Below are 21,578 nucleotides of genomic sequence, written 5' to 3' on the forward strand. Positions count from 1 at the left end.
CATGGCAGCTAGCGTGTGTGACTGATGGAGGTTTGTCAGACCAGCGGCACTAGCCACTGCCCACCGTCCGCTGTGCCCGTCTGGGAGCGCGTCCTCACCTCGTGGCTTCTCGCAGACTACTGCCGCCCCTGCCGCCGCCGCCGTTCGGCGTCCCCTGCGTACCTGAGGGGTGTTCTCGGGCACCGCACACACCGCTGCGTGCGGTGTGTGCGGTGCGTCCAGCAGGCGTGGGGGTAGGGGATGGGTAGGCGGTTCTGACGTCACGGCTGCGTGCGGTGGACGGTCCGCTGTGGGACCGGCCACAGCGATCGCTGTGTGCGGTGACGGAAGGCTGACGTAGGCATGGATTACCTACTACCTGGATCGGCAACTCCGCGGAATTCCCATTGTATTGCGCGACCGCCCGAAAGTGCTGCCACCTATCGGGCAGACTGATCCCTGCTAAGGACAGCCCGCCGCCGCCGCCCAGTCAGGCAGCGGCCAATACCAGCAAAGTCCGAAAATGACCGGCAAGTTACATGGCCTGAACCAGCCGCGGCTAAGTTTGGCATAGGCCAACAGTGTCGGGTTCCGGAAGAGCGGTCCAGGGCGGTTCCATAGACTATGTATCGTTTTGGAAAGAATGGTGTGGTGGGTCGTTTACCGAGCGCGACTGGCCGATTTTACCTCAGCACGTCGTATTGTTAGCTCTCATGGCCAGGCCAGGCGCCTTCTGCCAGCTGCCTGAAAATACCTTCGATCAAACGACTTTGTCTATCACTCGGGTTGCCCCTGATCAACTTGAGCATTCCAACTCAGTCGTCGGTAGACCGCAGAGGAAATGTGCCGTCCGCCGTGAAACATCCAAATCATTGCTACAGCCATTTTGACTGACTTATAAAGATCAAGACAAATGCTGTCATATCGATTAACGAATATCTGCACCACTGACAATTTCTATCAAGAAGCATTCCATGATTATAAGCTTACCATACACCGTTTCGTTAAAAAACTGTTTCCATATTGAACTTATATTTGCCGTCGCATGAGCGAATTGCCTACTGAGTACAGGCTGAAACCGATTCTTTCCGCAGTCAGAAATCATGTGCGAGACCGAGAGCCTATTCAAATAAACCCCGGTCGCACTCGCATCCATAACACGCACCTCCTTGCGTGCGATTGATGCTATTGCAACTTAATGGATTTGAATAGGTTCTCGTGTGCGATTTCCTGACGGTGGAAATAGTCTGTCTCGGCCTGAAGTTCAGAATTTAACACAGGTTCAATGACAACTGTGAACGATGACACACAATGTATACAATGCATATTATTGCATAGACTGATAGGTAGGTTTCGAGAAACGACGTGCCACATGCCTACTAAACGGTGTCGTAGCACCAAGCTGGTTTCCAATTCACACCTACCACCAGAGTATATCGGGAATAAATGCAAACACGATGCACACGAACGCATTATCCGCTCAATGGGTATGCCCGTAGTGGGTATGTTAGTCAGTTACAAACGCTGTAATACCTTAAACATTTTCGGCCGAGCCAGTTCACAGTTCACACCCCGGCTGCCTGCTGCCGTCACGTCACACGTGTCCGCAGTGGGCGTGCACCTGCGAGTGCGTGCATCATAATTCACATCACAAATCACAGGATGCCAATTCAAGTCAGCACACCGTGGAAACTGAACCCATCTCTTTGATCTGAAACGAAGAGTGAGAGAGGGAAATTAGATACCTGAGCATACCGTAATGAAATGGAGAGTGAGGGCATTCCAAGGCAAACTGTTTCCCCACAACATCACAAAAAGTATTTTACATTGCGATGATGTTGGCAAAAAATAAAATAAATAATACCTTGACAAGATACTCCCAAACAAAAGTACCCAAAAGCTTAACACCTTATCTGCTAGGCTTACATAGTTTAAAATGGCTTTATCTTACTTAAATCTATCTGCTATCTACACACAGTTTGGCTAGCACTCGTTCTAAAAAGGTGATTGTTATATATCATTCAATAGAGGGAAACTCACAAACTTCTTCGTACTACTCTGGACCTTTTGGCTTTGAGAAAAGAAGGAAGCTGATGTCAGGGACCAGGGTCGGCACTCTTTTGTCATTTGTGGTTGACAATGGCACTGGCTGCCATTAGGCTTTCTTTTTACTGTCAAATGGTTCAGTTTTTCAGGCTGAGAACATGATTTATTTAAATGTGTTTTTTTTATTCAATATCATTCAACTATTTATGAAATCAGGGCATTGGCAAGCAGGTTATAAAAATTAGCTGAAATGACATGATGCCAGTCAACTGCTCCTAGTGTGTTGCACTCTAGTCAGCCGTTCAGAGAAATACGTAGGAAACTGATATGGGTGAGCAGTGAGTCTGAACAGTGAGCAGTTGACCAATTTATAGGTAGGTATTGGCACTACACAATATAAAACAGAAACCATTTTCAATAGTTGAACAAATATTGAGTTAAAAAATAATGGCACACTAACTGATTTTGCTAAACTAAAAACTTAACAAAAACTTAAGCAATTCACAACTAACAATGCATCATCCACCACCTATCATGCGCTGCCAAGACCGAAATTGTATCACAAGCAAAACCATGGCTATATCAGCGGCATGTATAAGCTTGAGATATGACGTGTCAAACATATAACAAACATATAAAAACATAAAATTAAACATATAAATAAGTGATTAACCATTCAATTACGGAAATTATACGATTTTTAACGACATATGGCGAGAAGCAATGTGCGCCAGTATCGTCAACAGCCGCTCTTTACAGTCATATTTTAGGCCACTCAGACCCTCCAACCACAAAAAAACCTTACCAATCTTACCTTGCCATCTTCCTCCATCTTCTGAAACCTTCCAATCTGCTCCAAAGGGGCTTAACTTTTCAAAAAACAAGGCAAACGATCCTACGACGCGACGCCGACCATTGTTTTGAATAGCACCCGCTCCCCCGCGTCCTTAGCGCTCGACACCACTGCCACCTAGCGGTGGTCACAAACATCGAGGAGTTGCCGATCCAGGTACTACTTCATCCATGACGTAGGGACGCAGTGGGCGGAGCTTCGAGGCTGTGTGCGGTCCGACCGCACACAGGGCCCGTGAACAGCCCTCTGGCGCCCTGGCGACCGGTCAACCCGACGCCGGGGTGACCGGTCGGAGGGGAGAGGGAGAGGGAAGTCGCCTGCAGGCACCGTACCACCTGAACGGGCTGAAGCTGGATTACGGTTTCACGCAGGTGAGGTCATTTGAGCTCAGAGGTGGGCCGATGAGGTCATGCAAGGTGGCAGTACCTCGCCGAGGGCTGCGAAAGAGTTCACGGAGATCGGGAACGGGGAGAAACGCAAAACGGAGGTGGGATCGACTTTGAATGTTGTCACGTCGGATGTTCGTTGATTGTAACTTTTTCTTATAGTGGCTTATATGAAACACGCTTCCTATTCGCAAATAGGTATGTCCCAAAATGATCATGGATACAGGGTGACCTGGTTACTAGGTGCACTGTGCAGTGAATTGAGGTCAAAATTTTACATTGCGATGCAAAATGGATGTGCGAAGTAGGCACCCTATTTTCTAAGCTCCACGCGCCGCGACTCTCTACACAGGCAATACAATAAAACTAGTGAGCTCGAAATCGCCCCTCTTCAGTCCTTGCACCAAGACGAAGGTAAATGAAATTGCAAACTCTTATGGTATTGCATTCATGACTGCTTTGGTAAGAAATGCCGAGTATTTTTGTCGATAAATCACCATCATGGACTGTTCCGCCTGACGTCGCGCGGCATGCGGCGATCCCCCGCGGATCGGGCACGGGGCCGGCGCCTGCTGCATGCAATGTCTCGCCGCGGCGTCACCAGTGATCGCTCTGACCAGGGCCTCAGCTCCGACGGCCGAGACCTCAGCTTTGACCGCTTTGATCGCATGCATGCATATGAGAGAGCCTGCGCCTGCAGCCAACGGCAGTGGACTGCGCGGCGCACGAGCCGCCCGGCCGGGCCGTGCGGGACTGGATATAATTTGACGAGTGAGTTGATAACGCCTGGAACTCGGGCAGGAGGCAGTGTGCCGTACACATCTGTCACGATTTTCCATTTACTTTAAAAATGTCACCTTTGCTGCGAGTTCCTGATTTATTATGTGCTATCCCACTGCGATTCGCTGTCCGACTGTCTTTCAGCGTCCGAGTAATTTGTTTAGCGAGCCGTCTCCGTCCGTTTCCGTCCGCCGCGCCGGGCACGGCGGTTCAGTTCTTGTGGGGGCCAGCTGTGGCCTTGGCTGTGGTGCGCGGCGGCCCTGCGTCCGAGCCCCAGCTTTAGTTGTCACCCACCCGAGTGTCACCAGGGAGTGGACCCGACCGACATCCTCTCCCCGGCGCGAGCGAATATAGCCAATAGCTCTAGCCTACAACTGCGAGTGAAGACCTGACACTGTTTGTTTTTGTCTACTGGTAAAATCGCCCTGTGTTTTTTAGTCTGGCCCGATTACGTCTTTCGTATTTGGTTTCGGGATGAGAACGTTGTCTTGAAAAGTGATGCGTTATCGGCTCTTACAGGCACTTGCAGCTCGATGATCTTTCGAATGGAGTGCGATGGAAAGAGAAAATGAGGTAATACGCGGCGAGTACCGTCTATCTCGGGCAACGTTCAACCCGTCAAGGCTGAAACAGACTCTTTCCGCATTCAGGAAATCGCATGCGAGAGACTATTCAAATACATTATAATTTTGCCCGCCTCAATCGCATGCTGGAGGTGCGTGCGATTGATGCGAGCGAGCTTCCATGTATTTGAATAGGCTCTCGCATGCGATTTCCTGACTGCGGAAAGAGTCTGTTTCAGGCTTTGTTCTTCTAGTGTTTTTATCGATTTCACGGAGACATACCTACTAGATACTTTATAGTCATGATCAACACTCTGCTGCGATGAAGATTCGTTAGATCCCGGCCGACTAACTAGAACGATAAACTGGGCGACTCAGATAAAAAATCGTGTCTGCCCGTCACTCAAATTTATTATCAGAACTGAAAAAAATAATGCAATGCAAAATTTTTCGAAATCCGAATGGAACCAATGCCAAAATAATTAAACCACACATTTAACATCTGCATAGTCATGTCATTTTCTGTCGCCCTGTGTTTTTTAGTCTGGCCCGATTACGTCTTTCGTATTTGGTTTCGGGATGAGAACGTTGTCTTGAAAAGTGATGCGTTATCGGCTCTTACAGGCACTTGCAGCTCGATGATCTTTCGAATGGAGTGCGATGGAAAGAGAAAATGAGGTAATACGCGGCGAGTACCGTCTATCTCGGGCAACGTTCAACCCGTCAAGGCTGAAACAGACTCTTTCCGCATTCAGGAAATCGCATGCGAGAGACTATTCAAATACATTATAATTTTGCCCGCCTCAATCGCATGCTGGAGGTGCGTGCGATTGATGCGAGCGAGCTTCCATGTATTTGAATAGGCTCTCGCATGCGATTTCCTGACTGCGGAAAGAGTCTGTTTCAGGCTTTGTTCTTCTAGTGTTTTTATCGATTTCACGGAGACATACCTACTAGATACTTTATAGTCATGATCAACACTCTGCTGCGATGAAGATTCGTTAGATCCCGGCCGACTAACTAGAACGATAAACTGGGCGACTCAGATAAAAAATCGTGTCTGCCCGTCACTCAAATTTATTATCAGAACTGAAAAAAATAATGCAATGCAAAATTTTTCGAAATCCGAATGGAACCAATGCCAAAATAATTAAACCACACATTTAACATCTGCATAGTCATGTCATTTTCTTTATGGGATCATCCCGAAATCGTGTGTTGATTTCGGCTTTAGTTTACCGTAACAGTGCATTTGAATCCCTTTCTTGTTTTGTGGGGTAAGTTCGGTGTGGAGTACTCCACAGTGACGCCGCCTGTGAACTGCTGCGGAGCGGGCTTGTTGTTGTTGCAGTGGCGGACGCCGTCAACCTTCATCCAGTCCCACTCGCAGGAGTTGTCCCAGGAGATCATGTCAAAGCTGCTGCAGCTGAAGTCCACTGTGTTTGACGGATCGCTGGCCACCAGCTCCCACTTGCAGTAGATGTTGTTTCCGTAGTTCTCGGGATAGTTCTGACTGAGGAGGCTGTACGTTCCCGGTGCAAGGTAACGCTTGCCGCAAGGAAGGCTGTCGCAGCCGGCCACCGCCTCTTTGGACATCACCGTGCAGAAGAAACCCTTGTCGGTAACGGACGCGTCCGTTTTGAAATGAACACCAATGCTTTTGACAAACCTCGTTTTGGGTGAATCGGTTCCACAAAATACTTCAAACATGTCCTCGGTATAAATTCCAAAGCTGTCTTTGCTGCAGCCCGCGTCGCTATCTTCCAGTTGAAAAAAGAAACAGTCGAAGCGCAGTATGCCATTGTCGTCCGCCGCTGTCAGGTCGTAGTTGCAGGAGTAGTCATTGGTGTAATTGCCAGGATCGTCTTGTTTATAGTTTGGCGACTGCATGTAGTACACACCCGGAAGCAGATGCTGTTTGCCCTGGTCACATTGGAGAAGTGTAGCCTTGTCCAGAGACCGTTGGTCGATCATACGCTGAGCTGCGATTGCTGAGTGCTGCCCGCTTGCATCTGGAAAAGGACAGCTTCAGTTTGGAAGTTCAACAGTGATATTTTTTTCGACACGTCTGCATGACTGCAATGGCCAGATCGTAGAATATCGTAGACTGTCTTTAAACTTTATGAATGTGGTACGCATACTTTTAGAAAGAAAGTTGCACCCAGCATACATTTTGGAAGTAGTCGTTGCACCCGGCTTACCTTTTGAAGTAATCGTTGCAGCCGATACGGCAGTCAGTGCGACTGCCAGAAGGCAGACCAGTTGCTGAGAGGGACGCATGTCGGCGAACTGCTGGGTGTGGTCTGACGACTGTAACCGTCTTATATAGGTGGGTTAGAGGTGTGCTAATGAAGTGGTCTGTCACCGATCGGAAACACCGCGACAAACATGAACACTTGGCGGTGACTCGGTGCAGTTGTTTTGTGTTACCGGGGCGGTCAAAACATGTTTTCGAAGTGCCATCTTGCAGTGACACTTGTAGCTTCATTGGAAACTCCACTAATATATTATGACGAAAACAGCAGTTGTATCGTTTCACAACATGCGAATCTAATGTAATAATTCCTGACTATGTGCGCTGTATAGTGTGTGGCTTACCACGCAACAACTTTGCACCGTTGTAGAGCTTAGTTAGTTGGACGCCAAAACGCTTAGACCCTTGTGCATGAAATAAAAGAGCAGTGCTGCAATATCCCCTGACAGGATCAACAAAGAAAGCGACAGCAACACCCTGACTTTTGCTTCAAAATGTATACATATATTTGAATCGATTGAAAAGCAACCAAGCACCCCATCATGTTTAAAGCACTATCACAAATGTCATCATCCGAAGCCTACATAATAACACTCGCAATGCATTCAGCAGATTCACGATACGTCATGTTATCGTTCAATATCACATTATTTCGTCACAAAGCAAAACATTTCACAGTTAGTTCTCCTGCCAGCTCAACTGCAAACATTTCGTAGTAACACATTTTGCACACGCATGCTGCAAAGTGTTACGATTGCCAGGGACACGAATTCCACAATTACACGTCTCAAGGATTGGCTGGCGCCCACTCTGATAAATGATCCTACGGAGCAGCTGCGCACTGCTGGGACGATCGACAGTCAGGCATTTGTAGTACGTCGCCGCACTCCATCACATCTGAGACTATCTCTGGCAGGGAGAGACCGTCACCCACCCCCCACAAACCGCATATCATCACCTCATGACGCCGTCCCGGGCGCTCCGTATCACAGGTGCGTCGGCGGACAACAGCACGAGAGTCACTGCATTCGCTGCCACCGAGCGAGCTACTTCACTCAGACTATGGCCTTGACTCAGACTCATTTACTCAAGGCCATTTACTTGTGGCTCCCGACCGTAACGGTGAATATCGCTCGTTGTTTTCGCGCGAATGAGTTCGCAAGAAGAGAGCACCTTGAGCGAAAGGATGTTACAATAATTACTGGCTAGAGTTAATAAGTACCTAGTAAAGCGTTCCTGGCAAGGAATTGCCAGAGCGTGAACCGCACCAAGCTGAATAGAACAATTCCTGGCAGTTAGATCCTTTGTACGTTGCGCACTGTGCAGCCACCCAGCATAAGACACAGATGGACACACGAACACATCCTAAAACGTCATTCCACTCGGGCTCCATCCACGGCCCTCGCCTCGACAGCGGGGAAGCCATCGCCCGATCCCTTCCTCGTGCACTATCCCTCAACCCCCCACTCCACAACTCACCCTCAGTCATTCTGTAAGGACCAGCGCAGACCACATTCTGCACTCGTTATCAAAAAATCCCCCCCCCCCCTTCCCTCCAGAACCGACATCTCCAGTCCTAGTCAGGAGACTGGTTCGATCTAACTTTGGTCCACTATTTGATTCTAACCAGTTTGGCCGGTTCGGCTGCCAGCAGACTGAGGATGAAGGGCCCCTCCTGGCCGGGCAGGTAGGTGCTCGGCACGATGTTGTACACGCCCCGTGGCACATTCTCGAGTGCCAGTACCACAAACCCGGACCGATAGGCACCGGAGCTGCGCCGACGGAAGTAGCCGGGCGCGTCCGAGGCGGCCTCCACACAGGTCACGTCCATACCCATCTGTGGGAGAAGAGAGGGGAGCCGGCGGTCAGACTCGGCAGGGGAGGGTGCTGGGTTTGGGATAAGCCCATCGACTGAAGAGCCGGGAGATTGAACGAGTATAAGTAGCAGAGGAAAATGGGTGACAGTTTTTTTAATTCCTCTGAGATAGCACCAGTACAACGCCTTTTGGGCGAAGGACGAGCGAGCGAGAAAGTGAGCCCTGCACGTGCAGAAGGGAGAGAGGGTACTTCCAACAGGCTTGTGCAAAGCACCCTCCTAGCCGGTCACTATAGCGGTGTGCCAAGTTTGAACGCAATCGGCCCAGCCGTTCCTGAGATCTGGAAGCGGCATTCTGCACGTGCGCACGTGCAAACGGGGTCCAAGCTGACTTTTGCACGGCACCCTACTAACCGGTCCCCAACCGTGTACCAAATTTGAGCGCAATCGGCCCAGCCGTTCTCGAGATCTGGAAACGCCCCCTGCACGTGCGCACGTGCAGTAGCACCCTAACCGCAACACATGAGAATGCATTGCCTGGTGGGTGCCTACCTGTATGCCAAGTTTCAGCGAAATCACTCCAGTAATTACCGAGTTATTAAAATGGGAACAAATTTGGCACCTCTTCTTTTTGTATTTTGCACGTGCAGTGGGGGTCACTCACATAAATCAAGAGTATCCGACCTTTGGTAGAAGGGATGCAGCTACCCTACAAAAATTACCGCAAGACAATCGCCCAAGCGGCTGCTGAGATATGAGCCTCTCAAAATCACTATTTTTGCGAAACTGCTTGAACACCCTAGACTTTTCACGTGGCACGTGCCACGACGGTCACTGAGATGTTTAAAAAGTAGTCAATTACGGGGTAGAAGGGATGGGGCTACCCAGCAAAAAAATACCGCAGGCCAATCGGTCCAGCGGTTGCTTAGATATAAGCCTCTCAAAAGCGTTACAGGCCGGGCCGGGCCGCTCATACTGAGATTTTTCCGTTATTACGAGCGAGCGAGCGCAGCGAGCGAAGCGAAGTCTTTTCAATATAAGGGAAAAATCTCAGTATGAGCGGCCCGGCCCGGCCCGGCCCGGCCTGTAACGCTTTTGAGAGGCTTATATCTCAGCAACCGTTGGACCGATTGCCCTGCGGTCTTTTTTGCTGGGTAGCCCCATCCCTTCTAACCCGTAATTGACTACTTTTGATACATCTCAGTGACCGTCGTGGCACGTGCCACGTGAAAAGTCAAGGGTGTTCACTGTTCAAGCAGTTTTGCAAAAGTAGTGATTTTGAGAGGCCCATATCTCAGCAGCGGCTTGAGCGATTGTCTTGCGGTAATTTTTATAGGGTAGCTGCATCCCTTCTACCAAAGGTCGGATACTCTTGATCTATGTGAGTGACCCCCAGTGCACGTGCAAAATACAACAATAAGAGGTGTCAAATTTGTTCCCATTTCAATAACTCGGTAATTACTGGGTCGATTTCGCTGAAAGTTGGCATACAGGTAGACACCCACCAGGCAATGCATTCCCATGTGTTGCGGTTAGGGTGCTACTGCACGTGCGCACGTGCAGGGCCAGGGGGCGCTTCCAGATCTCGAGAAAGGCTGGGCCGATTGCGCTCAAATTTGGTACACGGTTGGGGACCGGTTAGGAGGGTGCCGTGCAAAAGTCAGTTTGGACCCCGTTTGCACGTGCGCACGTGCAGAATGCCGCTTCCAGATCTCAGAAACGGCTGGGCTGATTGCGTTCAAATTTGGCACACCGCTAGCGACCGGTTAGAACGGTGCTTTGCACAAGTCCGTTGGAAGTACCCTCTCGCCCTTCCGCACGTGCAGGGCTCACTATCTCGCTCGCTCGTCCTTCGCCCAAAAGGCGTTTTACTGGTATTGAAAAGACTCACTTCGCTCGCTGCGCTCGCTCGTAATAACATCATATGGCGGCAAAATATTTCCGCTGTTTTCGGTGGTGTCTTCCCAGAAAACATGAGACACATCTAAGGAGTAAAGAAACACTACACCCTCGCCATTCTTCCTCCCCCTAGCCGCGAACTGAAGCTTTGAGCACCACCGTTGTACCCCCCCCCCCCGCCTCAAGATCTCTGAGGGTTATCCGTCATCGCCCTCCCCCACCCCCAATACGACAGTGACCTGTCCCTCCCCATGAGCCCGTAACGGCCGTCTGCCATTCTGTCACGGCGCAACGCCCCCAGGTGTTGCGTGTCAAACTACAGACCTTCCACCGAGACAAAACAACACGCCCGGCAGATGTGGCAGCCACTGGCGCGGTGATGAACGCTACATACGGAATGACGATACGGAATAGCGGTCTATATTTCTGTGCGGCACATCAATTCGTTTTGATCTGGTGTTGGTAAACATTTTACCGATATACCAAGAAGTACTCGATCAAAAGTAGCGATCCCTTATCTATAATTCGTGATTAACTTTAAAAGCAATACAAATACTCGATATCAATAGAAGATAACAAATTCATTTTCGTTGCTACGTCGCATGACAAAGGCTACATAGCTATAGTATGTTCAGCCGCGTGTAGCCACCTGATTGCCACGCGGCCAGACTCGCCTCCCGAGCCGTCCCCGTCTGTTTTCACCTAACAGACGCGACAACGACGGTCGTCACGTGGTGGGTCTGTCCGTCCTCCATCCGGTGGGTCTGTCCCTCACCTATTAGATCTGTCCCTCTCCCGCCCCGGTCTGTCCCTCACCCAATAGATCCGTCCCCCAACCATCAGATCTGTCCCTCTTCCGTCCAGGTTCGTCGCTCACCTGGTAGACGCGCGGCCCCTTCAGCTGGAGTGTGATGTTGGCGGCGCCCGGGCCAGCCAGCTGCAGCTGGTAGATCGGGTTGTTGGGGTACGTCTGGGGGTGGTTGGTGCACCCGCCGGCCGTCACGCCCTTCCATTCACCAGTCACCTGCAGAACGTCACAGGGCGGCGTCACGGGGGAGATACACAAGCGTCACTCATGACTCAGGATCGTTACCGTTCACAGGGGAGCCTGTGATACGAGACACCACAGGATACATACCTACTACGCGAGGCGTCGGAGTTTGTGAGCGATTCTTTCGCGCTCATTCCATTGTGACCCATACACCAGCTAACTAAAACTGATCAGGAAGCTCCAAAAAGTGTATTAAATGCAAAGTTTATGTTTTCAATGGCTTGGTTTGTTAGGTACCCCTATCACGCCATATGGTAGGTAACTCACTACTCAGCAATGCCGTGCCGTGCCGCGCCAGCAACATGGCCATCTACCGTTCTCCGGTCAACCGTCTCCCACCCCTCCTTCCTCCCACCCTCTCCCAACCCCGCCCCTCTCCTCTCCCTCCGTACCGAGTGTTGCGTCGGGAGCCATCCGAGCTTCCTCAGCGAGAACGAGCTGGCGCTGTACGCGCGCAGCGTGTAGTGGATCGTGTTCAGCTTCTCGTACTGGGCGATCACGAACGTAAAGGTGTAGTTGCCCGGCTCCTTGAGCGTCAGCTTGCACAGGTAGTGAGGCGAGTTGATGCGCACACCGTCCATGTAAGGCTCAGGGTCGTCTGTGGAATGGAAGGAGAGGGATGTCGTCAGATTTCAGAGGGGGATAGAATTCACGGAGGGGAGGGGTGGGCTCGGGTTCGGTGAGAGAGAACGTGTCAGCGGCGTCATAGGAAAACAAATATCAGATACCTATGGGATACATCGACACCTTTTTTAAACCCCACATCTGTTCTCCGGTGAATTTCCGGGAAGCACGAAAGATCTCTTTTTAGAAGTGTCCAATCGTCCGATCCTGATCAAATTTGTGTGTTCGTAAGCTTGCTCTGGCATTGCTTGATCTGCCAAGACATACAAACTTGAGAAAAATCGAGTGACTGTAGCTTTTTTGAAGGTTTCTAGACAACTTGTCTGAACTTCACGGGAGAACAAATGTAGGGTTTAAAAAAAAGTGTCGACATATTCAATGGACTAGGAAGTAGCAAATTTAGTCGTATATTTATACGGCAAATGCACCTTACTCAGGTGAAAGACCAGTTAGACCTTGTTTGTTATTGTTTGTTTATTGGGGCTTACGTTTTAGAAACGGCGTATTAGAAACACCTGTCCTTTGCTTACGCCCTAAACAGAAAGAAACAGTACCGAACATACCTCCACTCCACATCAGAATACAGGGACCACCACCCTCCCAGCCACAAGGCAAACTATTTCTCAAACACAAGGTAGCTCATCACTCCCTCCTAGTCACACAGACCATCTTCCCCCCTGGCAGCCACCCCTTCCCTCCCCTCCACTCTTACTGAGGTAGTAGACGCGGGAGCCGTCGGTCCTATCCAAAGACCCCCGACTCCTCCCTCCCCTCTCCTACTTACTGGGGTAGTAGACGCGCGAGCTGTCGGTCCGGCCCTGGGACCCCCTCCCTCCCTCCACTCTTACTGGGGTAGTAGACGCAGGGCCGTCGTTCGTATTCTAGGACCCCCTCCCTCCCTCCCCTCTTACTGGGGTAGTAGACGCGGGAGCCGTCGATCCGGCCCTGGGACCCCCTCCCTCCCTCCACTCTTACTAGGGTAGTAGACACGGGAGCCGTCCGTCCTATTCTAGGACCCCTCCCCCTCGCTCCCCTCCACTCCTACTAGGGTAGTAGACACGGGAGCCGTCGGTTCGGTACACGGCCACGGTGATGTACTCCTTGTTGTTCCGAAAGTCCTCGATTTCGGTGATGTGTCGACTGAGCAGCACCCAGACCACGGTCGGACCGCGCACCTGACGGCCGGGTCACAGGCCAGGTCAGGTCAGGTCACCGGGGCTGGATGAATGCAGTCTGACTGAATGCAGTTTGAAGTGGCCGGAGACGGCGGCGACGCTGTCATTGACCGAGTTAGCTGGGTGACTAAAGTTGATAAGGACGATTTATGAAGGGCAATCGATTCGTACCAGCATGACTTACAATGGCGACAACTTAATGGAGGCTATTTTAGGATAGACTCATATCATGGACAGACCGCGAAATAGACGAGAGGGGTAAGTAAATGGGGGAGGAGAGGTGGAACATGCTGGAGTAGCCACGGGTCAAACGTTAGCGCGCGTTAAAATATAATATTTACACCGACTTAGATGACGATCCCATCCCACCAAAAAAGGAGCGCTGGGGCCCCAAACTCGTGACTCATGGGCCGAATCGACCCGACAGTGCAATACCGCACCGACCGGGCCATTTAATTACCGCGGCCTGTGAACGATGGACAGGAATAGGTTCTCCCTGGAGACTGAGTGGAACCGTCATGATGAGCCCTCAAATAGGTCTCGCGGGCGCCGGGCCGGTCGCACTCAATATTGACCAATACGTTAAAGCGCTTACCTCGAGCCGGTACTGGGGGTTCTCTCCGATGTTGTACATGTCTCGGATCGGACCCTGGCCCGCCAGCCACGTCCTGAAACGCACAGAGGAAACAATCAGCGGTCAGACAATACGCTCGTGAACGCAGGTAGTAAATATTGAAAGACTAGCACGTTGTTACGCGCTGATACACAAGGCAAACGTGACCAGTCAAAGCCGAAAGGAATTAGTAGTTGTGTCTGCAGATGAATAGGTTATGATTGATAGGTTATCGATACTGCTGAATTGATAGACATAGACGTCCTTAGTACCAAAAGCCCTAAACAAGATGGGCTGGCATGATCGGTTGACACGTTTGATTTTGGATTTTCATAGCGTGTAGTCAATTCATGGCACAGCACGGCTAAATGATTCCCATTTGAAATTTTACCCATGTGATATTTAACACACGTCTCAATGCTCATCTCATTTGAAAAAAGAAAACAGTAGAAGCACCAAGAAGAACGAATGGCCCTAGCAAGGTTAGATCATTAATTAATAAGTACTTATAACAGTCCTTCGCCCACCTGCATCCTGTAGCCAATCCCCGGGCACTTTATCGACGATTCCCGTCTCCTCCCACTCACTGATGATGGCAGAAGGTATGCGAGAACAGCTGCGGGTTCCAGCTCATGTAGAACACATCGAAGAACCGGCACAGACTGTCGTAGTCGATCCAGAACACGCCGTTGTCGAACTGCTGCGCCGACTGGGGATCGTAGGAGAGCGCCGCCCGCAGCGAGGGCGTCCAGTGGCGCTGATCCATCTCGGAGAAGTTGCCCTTCCAGCGCAGGTGCGACCACGGGTTCTTGAGCAGCAACAGCCGCTGGCCCTGAGGAATGGGGGAAGGGGAGGTCTCGTGGTAAAGAGGGTGGATATATGGAACATACGCGCCCCGATGTCTGCACTGCGTCGAGTAAGTAATGATAACGTAACAAGCACACACGCGACTGCCAACCGCTTGTCACGTTTTCTGTGTATCTACCTGACGACCGATGCGGCCCGACCTATGCGTATTCCGCCCTCTTCTGTACTGGCGGACAGCGCGACCCTTACCCGACCAAACAGCGTGACTCTTACCTTGTTTGTTTATTGGGGCTTTAGGGCGCGCCGACTGCAGAGGTCATTTTGCGCCCATGCGTGACTCTTACCTGCACCTCCCGGATGTCGAGCACTGCGTAGGCGTGGGTGGGCACCAGGCCGGCCCGGTCGGCCGCCTGTTCAGACATCTCACCCGTGGCCACCGTGATCAGCACCTGGGACAGAGGTCGGGTCAGGTCACGGACCTGTCACTGAACAGAGGTCAGGTCGGGTCAGGTCAGGTCACAAACCTGTCCCTGTACTTGGAGCTCCCAGTGCTCAGCACTTGGGGCAGAGGTCATGTGGGGTCACAGACAGGCTCCCTGTGGGTTAGGGATTCTCTACCGGTGTCGTGGGATCTCTCTACCTAAAACTTCTCTACCTTGGTCGTCCTTGAATCTGACAAATCCCATAGCGCTACAATGTTCCGGTCAGTCGACCTTTCCCAGTGACAAACCTCTAAGCGACTTTCCTTCCAGTGTCCCCTCAGTCTCCCTATGACCTGACCTGTCCGCTGGTGACACACCTCCGAGTGACCTGACCTGTCCCTTCTGGTGGCAGTCGTGCAGCCGCCGGAACAGGGCGTCGGCGTTAAACTCGGGGTCACCGGGCCGGATCGACTGCCGCTCCGGAATCCAGCCCGTCAGCGCGTACAGGTCGATATTCTGTGGAAGAAAGGGGATGGATGTCAATGCCCTAGACAGTCCTACAAGTCTCTGAGGAAGAGCGGACACAGGTTGATGTTTTGTGGAAACAGGGAAACATTCAGAGAATGAGGGTCGGGTCGCAATCCACCTGCCTATTCCCGTTCGGACAGGGGGATGAAGGACGTCAAGAAGCAGTTCAACCAAGTAATCTTGGTTCAACCCTCAGGTGGCAACATGTGGTGCTTAGTCCCGTACGAACCACGTGAGATGGGAAACACGCCAATTACACGAGTGGCCAAGAAACATCATGAAGGTAAACATCGCAAGCATTTTTTACGTCAGAGCTGACTCTGGCTTCAAAGAAATGCCTATACAAGGTGCATATGTGTACAAGCTGCTCGACTGCCTTGGATTTACCAGCAGTTCGTCATTCTCTGTTCCACGGACTGAGTCACGAATGGGCTGTCAGCTCTCATCCTTATTCGCGGGCAGCACGCACGGATGTAATGTGTGTATGTCCCGTGGGTAAAATACGAGGCCATTTCACAGTGGCGACTCCACCCGCGGGAAATGAGCAGTGTTCCGGTAAAGCACGGTGGTTTAATGGAGTGACGGTGAGAAACTGACTGAATCACGCTCCTCACTGTAGGGACACCACTGCAGCTGCGAACAAATGAACCGTGTGCGACGCGCGTGTGTGTTCATAATAGGACTGTAGCCAATCCAGATGCAAGACACATGATGCGCGGTGGGAGCTGACACATGATTGAGGAACTGTGGAGAACGCAGATGGAGAGCCGACGCCCACGTAGTCAGTCTCACGCTTATGGTTTTCCGTCTCTCAGAACTGCAATATTTGTCAGTGCACGTGTCTGCAAGGAAGATGCACGTGTCTGCAAGGTATACAATCAACAAAGTGATAGAGCGCGTATAGCAGTTGCGACACGGCTTCATTCATCAGTATCACATCAACACCGGTGACTCAGCGGTTTCCACCCGTGCACCACCAGACCCGTTCCAAACACTCACATGAGTCACAGCACCTTTCCACAATCGGTCAGGCGGAGAACACACCTTGCACAATCTTCCCAAACTTCCTAGGTCTCCCCCACACCTCTTCCGCTCTCTCACACACCTTCCCATTCTTCCCAAACCTCCCCGCTCTCCCCCTCCCAACCACCGCCACCTCCCACCACTCACACTATTTGAGCCGGGGAAGTCGTAGCCGCCCATGACCTTCATATAGGCCTTCTCCAGTAGTGACACCCACAGCTCTCTGCGGTCGGCGGAGTAGGAGCAGAGCAGCCGGCCGTGCCGGTCCACCGGCAACTGGTCGTCAATGACCACCTTCCGCGGCACGCCGTTAATGTGCAGACGCACCATGTACTTGCCGCAAGGGTTGTACACCTGGCGGACGGCGGGGGGGGGGGGGGGAGGTGATGTGATGGCTTGTCGCGCGGGTTCGGCACTATCATGGGGAGAGGTGAGGTACCCTTATGGCCTGATGCCGCGGAGATTCGTAGCGTGGTAGAAGATGCCGACACGGGACGAGGGAAACACAAGGAAGTTGGTTTAAAGGTCAGTACCTTTAAATAAAGAGGAAGTGATGACTCATCAATGGGATGATTGTCAGGCCACAGTTAAAAATGAAGAGGTGACCGGCTGAACGATAAAATCAGTATCTAAACATAAAGCCGCCAAATCCACCAAATTTCTGCAGAGCCAAGTAAATTAAACATGAGAGGATACCGATCCCTACACACCAAGCTGACCCCAGCTTTCACTAATCACCGAAAATATCCACACATTCCCATCGCTGCCGTTTTCATTCCGTCGCCGCTCCGCTCACCGGCTGGTTGTTCCTGTTTCTCGGATAAATGATACTGGTGATGAGCGGCTTGTTGAAGCGCTTCTCGTAGAGTGCGCTCACGGCCAGAGACGCCACGAACGAACAGTCCGAGATGCACGTCTGCTTGATGGAGAAACAGTCGATTTTCTGCCGGATCGACCGCAGAGGGGCGTCAGAACACGGAGGGAAGACGGAGGTTACGGTGTAGATGGGGCGTCAGAACACAGAGGGAAGACAGAGGTTACGGTGTAAATGGCGCTAATGTGCTGAAGGAGGCTGAACTGGATGCGTGGCCACTAGAAATTCACTAAAAATTAAGGAGCATAATTTGATCGTGTAAAATGGAGTAGCTGTTTATCGGCGAAATAAATTATTTTATGTCTGTTACTACTCAGCGTTATTGTGACGTGCTCAAAAAGAGAATGAGTGTCGCAATCAGAATAATACGGGTGGCCTCGGCCACGTACCTGAATCAACCACGGCTGGTGGGGGAGCTCTGTACCACACCTTCTAGAACAGTACTATGATACATGTGCCCCGTACCTAAATCATGCACGGCTGGTCGGAGAACTCTGTACGCCCTGTAGTAAAGTACTATACGATTCATGTACCCCGTACCTGAATCATGCACGGCTGGTCGGAGAGCTCCTCGGGCCGGGCCCAGCGGCTGAAGTCGCGCCGCTGTTTGGGTGACAGCGCCAGCGGCCCCGCCCGGTCGGTGAACGGCAGCGGCGAGGCGAACCGCTCGCGCAGGTCGGCAGCCATGAACGGCACGTAGACGTTGTCGTTGATGCGGGACGTGGCAGCCAGCACGCGCAGCTCGTCCTTGGAGTAGGCGTCCGAGCCGGACACCAGCAGACCCGAGCTGAACCCGCGGTGCAGCGGCGCCTTGTCTGCGGAGAGGAAGGAATATGGAGGGCGAATTGAGATTGAAGAAAACTGACAGCCGACTACTAGGTGAAATTTAAAAGGCTGAGCCGAAAGCAAACTAAATAATATTCCGGACACAACCGTCGTAAAGATATACGAAAAAGTGTATTGCCACTGTAACACGTTCCCATAGAGGAGGCGGGCGTTTGACAGTCTCCTTTCGGCCTCTCCTCTCCAGTCCAACGCTACCCTGCCGTCTCCAGACTCAATCCCGCCTCCCCTTACTTCCCTTCCCAGACTTCCCTCTCCATCCTTCTATCCCGTTCGTACGCACCGTTCCTCGGTGACCTGGCCGGCGGCCGGGCGGTTCCACCGCCGCCGCTGGCGCGGCCGGCCGGCGGCGGCGGCGTCTCGGCGGGCGGTGCTGACGGTTCCTCCAGCTCCAGCTCCGGCAGGTCGTCCAGCTCCGGCAGCGGCGGCGGCAGCGACTCCAGCGAGGCGCCCAGGCTGGCCTTGAGCCGCTCGGCCCGACCAAGCGCCTGCTCAGCAGCCTCCGTGAACCGCGGACTCGGGAACTTCTTGTTCTGTGGGTGGAACGACAGGGCAGAGGGCAATGTTGGTTAGAGTGTTACTGAGTGGTGGTTGCTGAGATATTCCAATGTTTATTTGTCGGTCGTATTTAGTGAGGTTTTTGCTACATTTCAATACCAAGGCAATAGTTCACCTTTTCATTGCTTAATCGCCATTCACATCCTTAAATCATCACCCCCATCGCTGTCCCCCACCGCAGTCTTCCTGGATCGAGGCAAAGTTCCACGGCCTTTCCGCAGCTTTCATAGCTTTCCGTAGCTTCCATTTCATAGCCCTTCGCCCGCAATTTATCCTCATTTCTCCTCTACCCTCACCGCCTCGAGGCAGAGCTCCACGGCCTGTCCGTAGAGTTGTAGCGCCTCCCTGGCGTTGCCCGCCTCGTCCTCGTCCAGTGCCTGCGACATCAGGAAGAAGACGCGCTCCATCTCGGCCCGCCCGTCGGCCGCCGGCGCGTGCACCGGCACCGCCTTCGCCGCTGTCACAGGAGAGAGTCAGAGGGTGAGGAATCTGAGGGCAATGGGCGATTGGGAACTTTGATCATCAAATCAAATCTTCTGAAGAACTACCTATCTCTTGCGATCAAGTTGTGAGCGTTGGTTATTCCCGGGTTTCGGCAACTGTACGATCTATGTTAAAATGAGTTAATAGTGCTGGCCAGCGGACTAGCGCGCTGCGCGGCGGACTCACCCTTCTCGGAGAGCTGTTCGGCACGCGACAGGTAGTCGTTGGCGCGCTTTTCCAGGTGGGCGATGGTGGCGCCCGTTTTGCGCGCCTCGAGCAGCGCTCCGGCCGCCTGCACGTAGTGGTAGACAGCTGCCTCCTGGTGACCCGACCGGTCAAAGGCCACGGCGCGTGACGCCAACTCGGCGGCGCGCTCAAACAGCTGGCGGCCCTCGTCACCGGCCGGGCTGGACATGGCGGCCGCTCAGTCTGTGAAAGGGAACAGGGGACAGAGCTAGGTAGTTTCTGTCACAGGGGCTCTGCGAGAGGGGTAGAGAGGTACGGCACACTTTGCTAGGAGAGCTGACCTTTGACCTAACCTATAAAATGGCAAAAGTACTGTCCACATTATTTTTTATGCTGTTTCAAGTGCTACTTACTGCATGTTGCTATGAAACATAGGAGCAGAGTTAGATAGGGGTGTGAAAACACCCCTCCCAAGCACTGCAGGAAAAACCCAGACCACCAGGATGGTGCGGGATAAACTGACAACACTGGCAGATCAGAGGATCAGGGGAGGCTTGATTGGGCTCTATAAGCTGGTCCATGGACATGACAAGGTGAATGCTTGAGAAAGGTTTCTGAAACTGGAGACCAGTGCAAACAGGGAAAGAACATGCACCCATGCCTCAGACTGCAAGAGCCAAGGCATGCACTGCACAATGTACAAACATTATATTTTTTTTTATTTAAGGTCAATTGAAGAACTAATGGCATCGATTCTTGAACTCTTGAGTCAGATTGAGATAGGCCATGGCCAGCTTTCAGAGGCAGGTTAGCCTTTGGCATATACATTTTCCTATTACCTGTAATTCAAACATGTGAGCTCAAATTCAAATCCATTCAAACATGCAAGCTAATAGTTTTTTAAACTCCCGAGCATGTGTTACAAGCAGTCCAAACATCAACCCACTCAAAAACAAATATGACTGCCATAAAACAATGAGAAGAGGCAGCATGCCATTAGCATCCCCCTAGACTATTAGGTATTGTATAGGTACGGCGGATGTAGCATGAGCAGGCACCAGTACCTACCACAGCTCGTAGGTACCAATTACATGCACCGCAAAATTATTGGCACCAAAGTACATGCGTAAAAACTATATAATGGAACAAAATTGAAACTAACATCAGACAGCATATGGTGCACATTCTGTTCGTACTTTTAGCATCTCATTTTTCGTCTAACATAGATAACATGGATTTTCTTTAACATTTAAAAAGGAGCAAAGAATTTATCTAGAAAAAAGTTACAGTACCTACCTGATAAACAGACAGCGGAAGAACCTCCAAAAAAACTTGACTCAATATTTCATTCCAACCAAATTCCAACCACCAACCCTCGAAAATTGTCACCGAATTTCTCCAAAATGTATAATAATAGCCTCGGTATTGTGTGCCTCCCGTGCGCTGTGCCCTTTTTTGCAGCTGATTCGGCAAACATAAACATATCCGTTCTCAGCGGCGTGTTTTGCATTAGCAACTACCGCTGTTGACCAATGAAACGCGACCTTTACCGACACTGAACTTTGCTAGCAGCAACTTTTTATGATGCTATGCATTTCTGAACACATATTTACTGGAGCTTTTGAGGCGTAATCGACGGAGGATGCGGCTACTGAATTATTTACGTGAACCTATGTCAAACATTGGGCGTATTCCTCGGGCTTTGGGGCCTATTTTTGGCTGGTGTGTGGCTTACCAAATTGATAAATGCACAGAAACGATGCCTTAAAGGGACCCTCCCACCTTCAAAAAAGTTAATGAATTGGCATGAAAGTG

At 51.3% G+C, this 21,578-nt stretch overlaps 2 protein-coding genes and 1 long non-coding RNA gene across 4 annotated transcripts; all 3 read right to left on the reverse strand.

The window, feature by feature from the left end:
• Positions 1 to 992: 992 nt before the first annotated feature.
• Positions 993 to 3,039, reverse strand: LOC122385139. The gene is made up of 2 exons (XR_006257166.1): positions 2,840 to 3,039; positions 993 to 1,690 (listed from the first exon to the last, which is right to left on the reverse strand). It is a non-coding gene; the product is annotated as an uncharacterized LOC122385139 (long non-coding RNA).
• Positions 3,040 to 4,998: 1,959 nt separating this feature from the next.
• On the reverse strand, positions 4,999 to 6,913 carry LOC122385162 (cubilin-like). 2 transcript variants are annotated; one of them, XM_043373238.1, is made up of 3 exons: positions 6,809 to 6,913; positions 5,790 to 6,619; positions 4,999 to 5,121 (listed from the first exon to the last, which is right to left on the reverse strand). In XM_043373238.1, exons 1-2 carry the CDS (start codon positions 6,885 to 6,887, stop codon positions 5,838 to 5,840), a joined length of 861 nt encoding a protein of 286 aa, XP_043229173.1. In that variant the 5' UTR covers positions 6,888 to 6,913; the 3' UTR covers positions 4,999 to 5,121; positions 5,790 to 5,837. The 2 variants fall into 2 exon arrangements, with proteins under 2 accessions (XP_043229173.1, XP_043229172.1); XM_043373237.1 differs by lacking the exon at positions 4,999 to 5,121 and having other exon boundaries at positions 5,667 to 6,619.
• A 435-nt stretch (positions 6,914 to 7,348) lies between these two features.
• On the reverse strand, positions 7,349 to 21,239 carry LOC122385163 (calpain-7-like). The gene is made up of 15 exons (XM_043373239.1): positions 21,060 to 21,239; positions 19,764 to 20,006; positions 19,391 to 19,551; positions 18,820 to 19,069; positions 18,234 to 18,508; positions 17,616 to 17,762; positions 16,967 to 17,173; positions 15,662 to 15,784; positions 15,191 to 15,295; positions 14,627 to 14,871; positions 14,022 to 14,094; positions 13,297 to 13,426; positions 12,020 to 12,225; positions 11,454 to 11,600; positions 7,349 to 8,698 (listed from the first exon to the last, which is right to left on the reverse strand). The coding sequence occupies exons 2-15, from the start codon at positions 19,990 to 19,992 to the stop codon at positions 8,474 to 8,476; spliced, it is 2,523 nt and encodes an 840-aa protein (XP_043229174.1). The 5' UTR covers positions 19,993 to 20,006; positions 21,060 to 21,239; the 3' UTR covers positions 7,349 to 8,473.
• Between the last annotated feature and the right edge of the window lie 339 nt (positions 21,240 to 21,578).

The sequence above is a fragment of the Amphibalanus amphitrite genome, unplaced genomic scaffold, assembly GCF_019059575.1.
Source record: "Amphibalanus amphitrite isolate SeventyFive unplaced genomic scaffold, NRLGWU_Aamphi_draft 000210F_arrow, whole genome shotgun sequence".
Lineage (NCBI taxonomy): Eukaryota > Metazoa > Arthropoda > Thecostraca > Balanomorpha > Balanidae > Amphibalanus > Amphibalanus amphitrite.

Excerpts from the sequence above, each read along its gene's own strand:
- LOC122385162 (XM_043373238.1), bottom strand. The coding sequence starts at position 6,887 with ATGCGTCCCTCTCAGCAACTGGTCTGCCTTCTGGCAGTCGCACTGACT. Across the intron at positions 6,620-6,808 it reads TGCAACGATTACTTCAAAAG|ATGCAAGCGGGCAGCACTCA; the intron begins GTAAGCCGGGTG and ends GTCCTTTTCCAG.
- LOC122385163 (XM_043373239.1), bottom strand. The coding sequence starts at position 19,992 with ATGTCCAGCCCGGCCGGTGACGAGGGCCGCCAGCTGTTTGAGCGCGCC. Across the intron at positions 14,095-14,626 it reads CATACCTTCTGCCATCATCA|GACGTGGCTGGCGGGCCAGG; the intron begins GTGAGTGGGAGG and ends TGTGCGTTTCAG. Across the intron at positions 8,699-11,453 it reads AGGGGCCGCGCGTCTACCAG|ATGGGTATGGACGTGACCTG; the intron begins GTGAGCGACGAA and ends CTTCTCCCACAG.